The sequence below is a fragment of the Austrofundulus limnaeus genome, unplaced genomic scaffold, assembly GCF_001266775.1.
Source record: "Austrofundulus limnaeus strain Quisiro unplaced genomic scaffold, Austrofundulus_limnaeus-1.0 Scaffold33, whole genome shotgun sequence".
NCBI classification, from domain to species: Eukaryota; Metazoa; Chordata; class Actinopteri; order Cyprinodontiformes; family Rivulidae; genus Austrofundulus; species Austrofundulus limnaeus.
In genome coordinates this window covers 1,276,660-1,285,790 of record NW_013952435.1, presented here as the reverse complement: position 1 = coordinate 1,285,790, position 9,131 = coordinate 1,276,660, and the positions used below count along the sequence as shown (strand labels likewise).

At 42.5% G+C, this 9,131-nt stretch overlaps 1 protein-coding gene across 1 annotated transcript in view; it reads right to left on the bottom strand.

Annotated features, from left to right (window-relative positions):
* Positions 1-443: 443 nt before the first annotated feature.
* The window catches only part of ism1 (isthmin 1), a 14,192-nt gene continuing 5,504 nt past the window's right edge, over positions 444-9,131 (bottom strand). The window contains exons 2-6 of the mRNA XM_014005955.1: positions 7,539-7,751; positions 5,132-5,372; positions 2,978-3,121; positions 2,795-2,884; positions 444-1,930 (exon numbers count right to left, since the gene is read on the bottom strand). Coding sequence (XP_013861409.1) covers positions 1,413-1,930; positions 2,795-2,884; positions 2,978-3,121; positions 5,132-5,372; positions 7,539-7,751 — 1,206 coding nt within the window. The 3' untranslated portion in view covers positions 444-1,412. The remainder of the gene's footprint in view (positions 1,931-2,794; positions 2,885-2,977; positions 3,122-5,131; positions 5,373-7,538; positions 7,752-9,131) is intronic.

Sequence of the window (9,131 nt, the reverse complement as noted above, 5' to 3'; positions counted from 1 at the left end):
ATAAGCTGCTTTAAATCCAGCTTTCACCATAAGGCATGTCGGTTATTTTACCTGCAAAATGATGGCATCCCACCACTAGGTGGAGCTGCACAGGGTTTTAAAAGTAGTCTGGAACTTCACAGTGTAAAAGCTTCATTTTACAGTTTTTTTTCCACCGGCAACTTTCGCTGTATTCGTGGGAAGCTGGAATATCCCATTTATAAGTCGTAAATTTAAACAGGAACGCCCCCTTCGGTGGGAATTCCCTGTAAGATTGTTCCGAATTCATGATTGACCACATCTCAACAGTGAGTAAAACTCTTATTTTTACTTTTAATTGTATTTCTATAGTATTTATTTACATTTAGTCAGACTTAAACGTAGTATTTTTCTGTTTCAATGCAAGAAATACCAGGTAGAGCTCATTGTTAGCGGTGCTCAGAAGTAGCAATTAGACAAGGACCTTCAAAGTCTTTAAATCTTATTTATTTATTTGAGGGACAAAAACTTTTTCTAGTCTTTTTTGCAGTTAACGTAATTTGTTACAAATTGCTTTTCCAGCTGTTTCCTATTCCTACCATTTACTTTTACAGTTGTTTGTTTCCCTTGTTCCAACTATTTTAAGATGTGTTTCTGCCAAAAAAATAAAATCAAAAACTCTTTTTTTCTAATTTTAATATTTTCACCATTTGATATGTTTAATGGGGTTTATTCAATCATCAATTCATTGCTTTTTTTAAGATACTTTTTGTGACATCATGAAAATTCATTTATTCCACTTTAAAAAAAATTATTTATAGAATTATATCTTAAACAAATCTGTCCTTAAAGTTGAATTCACACATTCTTTACACACTATTTAGATCCAGTAACTTGAGACAGATTTGCACAAGGATGGCAACAACAAAAAAGAAACTAGAGAGGAATCTCAAGGCAACATTCATCCTTATGTGACTAAAAACCTCAGTCATAGACGCCAAACCTGAACGCAACTACAACTTAATAAATACTTTACAAAAATAATGCAGGCTTTTTACAATGAAAACCCCCTCGAGGACAGTTAAATTACTGTTGTAAATTGATGAAAATTGTAAAAGTGTCATGCTAAATAAATGTACCCACAAGTTTAGGTAAAAACTTGAATATTGCGATTAATAAAATTACAAAAGAACCCAGATGCCCCTGTTCTCTGGATCCCCCCCCCCCCCCCACGGCCCTCCAACTCATTCCTGGAGGACCTCATTAATCTAAAACCACAGAATCTACTGAGACAAACTAAACAGGCGTTTCTACAAAAACAAGCCTCTTTTTAAGAACACGTTCATCCCTTTGAGACTGAGTTACATTTACATGAACATGCAAGGGTCTCTGGCTGATTCAGGCCGTTTAATTTGAATTATTATTATTTTTTTGTCTTTTCACCTCACAGCGGACTAGAACTCCCTTGCTTCTTCAAACTGTTTGTAGTAGTCCTCATCCTGGGGACTGTCCGGACATTTCTGCCCATTGTTTGGCGGCCTGGCATGGTTGTAGCGGCTCCAGTCTCCTTTGCAGACGATCCAGGGCAGGATGTCCACCTTATAGTGCAGGTCAGCGGAGAACTCTGTGCTGATGAGGTTGGGCGTGCCGGCCCCTTTGCCCCGAGTGATGAGCTTCATGCTGTCGTCGTAGCAACAGTGCTGCGCCGCCAGCGTGGTGGACTCGAAGGTCAGCATGGAGCGGATGCAGTAGCGGGCCGTGGGCTTGTAGATCTCCAGCTTCTCTTTGGGCCCGCTGGCGTCTTTCCAGCGGAAGTCTCGGCGCGTGGGGRCGTCGTGTACGTCCGCGGTGCTGTACGCCACCTCGGTGGGGTAAGAGCAAGGGCAGCTGGGAAGGTCGTTTGCCACTTTAGTCATGTACTTCTTCAGAAAGTCACTTTTGCAGTTCATCCACCGCTCGCAGCTGTCTGTGTCTTAAAAAACAAAACGTTCCTTTTTCAGTTCGTTCTTGTTTAAAATTCAAAACCAAACATGTCAGGTAGAATAGTAAACTCAAGCAGAAAAACATGGGCTAAAAGCTAAATGAAGGAAAATGCTAACAAAAAGCTAAAACATMCGAAATGTGGGCTAAAACCTAAATGAAGGAAAATGCTAACAAAAAGCTAAAACTTACAGAATGTGGGCTAAAAGCTAAATGAAGGAAAATGCTAACAAAAAAAACCCAAAACTTACAAAACGTGGGCTAAAAGCTAAATGACGGAAAATGCTAACAAAACATTGCAAATTAAAAAAGCTGAAAAAAACAAAAGGCTATTGAATAACATTAAAAAGCTTGCTAGAGGCTTAAAGTAGCGAAATACTTATAAATCTAAAACTAACTAAATGTGGGCTATGAGCTAAATATAGAAAACTCTAGCAAAAAACTGAAAAATGAAAAGGCTGAAAAACACAAAAGGCTACAGAATAGTATCAAAAAGCTAGCTAGAGGCTAAAAGTAGTAAATTACTAATAAAAGCTAAAAGTAGCAAAACTCTAGCTAAAAGCTAAGAGCGGTAACTAAAAAGTAAAAGTAGCAGAAAAACACTAAATTAAAGCCAGTACAGAAAAGCAGATTTTAAGAAAAACAGCGTTTTTGTAGAAAACGTACTTCAATGTGGGAAATATTGTAAATAAAGTTAAATATTATTAAAATTACAAAAGAAATGTAGCACCCATTTATGAAATGAGTTGAACATTATGATTTAGAGCTGCCTAAATAGCATAAAGTATACAGAAGTAATTAGATTGCAAAATAAAAAAAATATTGTGTGAATGCTAAATCAGAAAGAAATTCTTACCAACACCAAAGAGCTCTGTGGCATTAAACTCATTTTTTCCAGCTAACAGGCTCACTTCGGTGGCTGCGGTCTTGAAGGCATCTTCAATACCTAAATATAAATACAAATACAGAAACTTTGTGTATTTTTTACAACCAAGAGTACTGATATCATTGAATGTCTACATTAAAAACCAAACGCTACCTGGACAGTTGGGCATGTCACACGTTCGGGACTCGGTGGCCGTGCAGGCGTAGCCACATGACCGCGTTCTTTTCTGGTTGCCGTTCCCACAGGTGACGCTGCAGGTCGACCAGGTACTCCAGTCTCCCTCTCCGTCCATGTAGTCTTGGATCGGAAAGAAGGGAAGACAGGTTGTTAATGCTGACACGAACTGACTCGGCATCTTTTACCAACTAAGGACATGTAGGCAAGCTAGATTGTGGAGCTGACACTAACTCTGGCCAATAAAGCAGATTGAAAYCAACAAGTTCAACCAATAAAATAAATGAAAACAAAGATGTAGTTAGGAGGTTTTAAAGAAAAATGGTGGGTTTGACTCTTATAAAGGACACGCTCATGATTGATGTCACTTTCTAGCCAATCAATGACCTGCTGACGTAATACCTCCAACTCGACYCGGAGGAGTACAACCTGTGAACTGACTTGGAAACAGACGGGATCACCCAATGGAAAGACTCTTGAGTTGGGCCGAGTTGTGAAAAAGCCCAATGTTTTCAGCACTAACACAGTGATTCCCAACCAGGGGTACATAAGCATATTACAGGGAGTACGTGGAAAAATTTCCCAGGACTGAGATTTGTTTGATTTCCGCAATGTGGAAAATACAAATGGAATCACAATATTGACACAAAATGGAATCCTGTATAAAATGCGGAATCTCACGGCATTTACCCATTTGGGGTATTTGATGTATTTTGGACAATACAATGTATTTTGGACACTGCTGTTTTCTGCACCTAGTTTATTTACTGTATATAATTACTTATTCACTTTCAAGGCAACGCATTTATCTTTATGTTTAATTTGAGTTGAAAAAATGTCTGAGAATTAAACGTTCTAGGGCGTTAAATAAATAATTTTCATTTAATAATCAGCTGTTGTACATATAGTTTTGGAGAATCATCATTTTGTTTGACAGAGGGGGCACTAGTGTTATGACAAAATGGCTCAGGGGGTACACAAGTCTAAAAARGTTGGGAACCACTGCACTAACGGATAACATGAGACCTCTGTTTACAGCTGGCCTGCATGAAGATGGATAATGCGTATTTCTTCAAGTAACTTTGGACATTTACCATTAGAGGTTTCTGTGTATCCCTTTGAACGAAGGCATAAAACGCCTGTGACCCAGCAGTATGAAAAATACAAAGTGAAATGACAAGAACTTAACTCCAATTACTATGAAACAAATGAGTCTAGTGTGTTTACAAAGAATCAGTTAAAGAAGGCTCACCTCGAGTCTTACTCAATCACTGAGAGGAATTATTGCAGCCATTTTGGGATAGAGGTTTTTCTGGCTGGAGTCCAAACCATCCTAAACACCACCTCCCCATTGCCATCTGTCCTTCATTTGGGGCATTTTCTATTAAAACAAGCCAACTAAGTCCTTCTGCTTGTAATGCAAGTCATATGATTGTGACAGAAATGATAAAAGCTTTGGTTTCATTGGTGGCTTATGACAGATGACCATCACTGCATGTCAACAGTAATGGTTATAAAGTTCCAAACGATGACAGTTATGATGATAAAATATGGCCTTCTGCATTAGTGTGGTATAAAATACAGGAAGGATGTGAGAGCTGACCTCAGTAAAGAGCCAGAAACATTTGACACAGGTTAGGGTTTGACAAAACTAAAAAATCTWTTTTACTCAGCACAAATTCCTGTTGGACCTCATCGGTTTGGGCATGCTTCAACACGGGCCACACCACGTGTGACGGCGGGCGTAAATTCTTTCACGGCAGATTTATCTGCGGCGCCGCTTCTTCCAACTGCATTGTTTAACTTGTGAGGAAACCTTGACGGTGTTTCCGGCTYCACGGACTGAGCTTTGATGTAGCGAAGGTGTTTAAAACTGCCGCGGCGGAGCTGGCTCTGGAGCCCAGAGGAACCCCCGTCTCGTAAAAGAGCGTTAAAGGCTTCAATCAGGAGGCTCCCAGAGGCTCGCCTGGGATGACTGCACTTATTATGGTGACAGCTTAAATCAGTAAATCTGCAAATTACAGATTCCACATCAGACTAYGACCATCTGGGGACCAGTGCTCAAATAGGAGCCTGTGGATCCAGTGTGTTATCCTGCAAACACACAAACAGACTCCTTCCTGTCAGTCTCACCATATTCAGTTTGGGTTTTGCTTCCCCTCCTGTCCCAGTCTGCCGGTGGCCTGAGGAAGTTGCTGTCCTTGGTTTTGCTCCCGTAGGAGCGATCGTGCACATCTGGTTGATGGGAGGAGGATGAAGACGTGTGAGGCCACCAGTTTCTCCAGTTAGGAGAGGCCCAGCTGGGTTTGGGTTCTTTACGGAGCCCATTCTCAGGTTGATGGCCCTCCAGACCATCCACCACTTCAATGGTCACCTGTGGGAAGATGAGACAAATAAAAACTGTTTTTGCCTTTCAGTGGTGGGCGACACATCATATCCTGCTGTTAAATCCTTCATTTTCACATATAAATCTTTCAATTGGGGTCTATRTAAAGTGGAATTSCAATGCTTTGACTTGAATTCCTTCTTATTGTARCTCYACAAGCCCCGCCCCTTTTTGGAGGAATGTCTTAGTTGGAGCCAGCGTACATCTACAACTGAAGTCGCTGCAATTCAAGATGGCTAACAAACGTAAATCCTTCTTATTCATATATAAATCTTTCAATTTGGGGTCTATATAAAGTGGAACTGCAATGATTTGACTTGAATTCCTTCTTATTGTAACTCCACAAGCCCCGCCCCTTTTTGGAGGCGTGTCTTAGTTGGAGCCAGAGTACATCTACAACTGAAGTCAYTKCAATTCAAGATGGCTGACAAACTTAATCAACCTTACACACAGAAATGACATMAACTCTGTCAGTTTTACAGTTATTGAGCTGCAGTTTGGTGTGGTTGTAGCTGAGAGTTATCCCCAAAACGTATTCTGACTAACAGTTAGCATGAGATTGAGTAAATCTTATTTTTTAAGTGACCAAAAAGTTTTATTGATTAAAAAAAGGTATTTTTCTGACCAGATAGGTAAAACTGGTTGCAGTGTTGTTACCCTTTTTGTTACCCCTGCATACCCCACCCCTCGCCACCCACCCACCCGCCACCCTCCTTTTTGCCCTGACACATGTGCCTCCCAGATGGGGGGGAACACCACCCCTGCCCCTCAGTCACCCTCTGGGGCTCTCTCCACCTAAACACAGAGTTCAAAGGGCTCCTCAGCCTCCTACAGACCATGAAAGCCAGATGAATCCCAGGATCAAAGACCCCCAAACCCCCCACCCACCCTGCTCCCACAGCCTCACGCCCTTACTCAATTGGTTGCTTTTCTCTCTTCCCACATCTTGAGATGTTAATACACTTTGTTCATGCTCATATTTAGAGATGATCCCCCCCCCCCCCCACCCCCATTTGGATTTCGACAGAAGAGTGATTTAAACTTGGGAGCAGTTATTCAGCATCACTGGGGGATTTATGGGCGAGGGCCTGCCACACATTCACACAAGGCTACCGTCCATCTTTCGGGGGTTAACCGCGAGGCTTCGGYGGTTAGCGCCCGCCTTTCAGCCGTCATCATGATTGACGCGGCGTTTTTTCTAGGCTTCACCGAGAGCCGGGGAGCGCGAGGAGGAAGAGGGAGAAAAAGGGGGGTGTAATGGTGTGAACCAGAGTGTTCCCTGTCTTTCTGTTCTGCTCTTCCTTTCCCGGCGTGCTTGAGCAGTCATGTCTTAYGCGAGCGGTGGCATCAAAGTGAAAAAAAGCAGGTGCACCAACGCGCACGGTCACCAGGAGAGGGAATCTGTAGGCACCTAACCCTAACGGTATCACAACTCAAACTAAATCCTGAGCACAGAAACTCTGACTTGAGAGAAACAAAATAATTTTTCTATTTTGTTGGTGTCTTGTAAGGTGGATTGATACAATTTAAAACACGAAATAACGTTTGTCTGTTAGTAAAATATTTATCATGAATCATTCGTAACTTTTGTTGTTCTCTGTTCATACTGCAGCTGTTTATGTGTACACGTTTGGCCTCTGCCTCTCACCTCCTACCGTTTCAGACACTCCCACTTCAGCACATCTTCACGACAATGCATCGGGGAGGGGTGCTCTGTGAGGCGGGAGCTTAGCTGCAGACTGAGCTATAGGGAGGAGCTTTAGGTAAATGGGCGGAGCGTTTTACAAATGGGCGGAGCTTTGTACCAGCAAGGGTTTAGGCAGCTCCATGTGGCTACCACAGGAGATTCATAGATTTCTCAAACATGCATGATGATTTTGATGAGGGAATGATGCAATAACGATATAAAGCTACAAAAACTTGCTGCTGGATAATGATAATACCTCCCCTTTAAGTTTTATATTCAAGCTGGTTTCTGGCAGTTTTTTCTTGGAGCAAAATAAATTTTAAAAAGGACCAAATCCGTCCTGCGTGCCACTTGTTCAACAGAGCAATAACCGCTGTGCTTCAAGACGTTCTTAACGTTATTCGACATTTTTAAAATTGAGAACAGTTAATGTCCGCATCACGATGCATCCAAACAGCAAACCCCACCTGGATGTTGGGATTCTGTCCATTGATGTCAGCTTTGGAGAGGTCCGGGAAGTTCTGCAGATCCAGAAGGAAGGCCCCAGGGCCGTCTTTGGTGCCGTCCTGMGCCCAGGGCAGCGATGCAGGCTGGTGGGACGACCGGTGCTCCGGACCGGACCTCCGACTTTCAGGAGTCAGCTGCTCAGAAGAACCGCTTCGTGAACTCAGGGTTTTGTGCTAAGGAACAGACAAAAAAAAAAGAACATTTTTGCATGTTAAAATAAAGTCAGCAGTCTCCGCAGCATCAGATTGATTTCTCATGTTGCCGGTAGCTTTAGCTCCAARAGGAAGAGCCTCTGAAGTTGTGGAACAAACTTCACGCTGTGTTCCTCGTGTCTGTCAGCTTCCATCAAATCAAAACCTCTAACAAGCCTGCGTTCAGAACCGATGTGCAGCCGTACTGTATGTTTTTCCATTTTTAACTGGCACTGCGTCCTGCTGCTTTACCATACATAGCATTATGTTGAGCACATATTTAGCTCTTCTGCTGTGCCGAGCTACACGGAGAAACCTAAGCAAACATAGCAAAAATAATTACATCTGCCTTCTGGAAGACAGAAAAACATTTGCTCTTCTGACAGGGGTGTTGTAAATCCATCCYGAAATGACAGATGAGGCATATGTCGTCCATCAGGTATGCACGGAGGGAACAATTATTCCCAAATTGGACAGACAGCTATAAGTAGTCTGCAATCATCCGTTCTGGGGTGGCAGAAAATAAGATCAAAGGAAAGCATCAATCACGTTTTTTTGTTTTGTTTTTGTTTTTTTTCTCTCCCTTCACTGTGTTTTTGTGGCCAGACCGAGGCCTGGGAATATGGAAGCAGCGCTGCACGGTTGCGGTGGCCCGTCACAGACAAAGTGTCAGCTCGGCCACATTGTGGTGGACATAAAAGCACCCCCACCAGAGCTGTTTTGTGTGCAGCCCAAAAAGGTGCACTCTGGGATGCATCCTAAATGTACCGAGAGGACAGCAGCTCCGTTCGCAGACCAGACTTAATTTGATAATCTGCAGGATTTGAAAGAATCTCAAAAACTTTTAACGTCACGTTTTCGTTTTAATGAGCGCCTGCGCTGCATTTAAAATAATTATACAACCACCTATAATTTTGGGAAAGAAGAGTAAATGGCTGCAGAAACCAAATGAAAAGACGGAGAGGATTTAATGTCGATAAGGAAATGAGTTTATGAGAATTTATGTTCAAGATTATAACATTTGTGGGGAAGAGAAATGTACAAAACGCTGATTTCGGTTAAAACCTCAAATACCTTTTTTTTTGTTTGTTTCTAAGAGCCAAAACCTCAGCTCCAGTATCTGCTGCTCATCACAGCCCCCCACCCCCCCTTGGTTCAGGCAGGACTTGGACTCTGAGATGCCCATGTGATAACCCTGCCTTTCAAGTTCCCAGTCTTCAGATTTCAYTCGGCGGGCTGTAACCGAGCTCCGCCGGGGGAGCGGCCCACCGGAGCCCTCGCAGGTTTAATCACAACGTAAACAAACGGGAGGATAATACAGCAACAGGTGCCTTATCTGTGAGAGCTTGTGTTTCCCGGGGG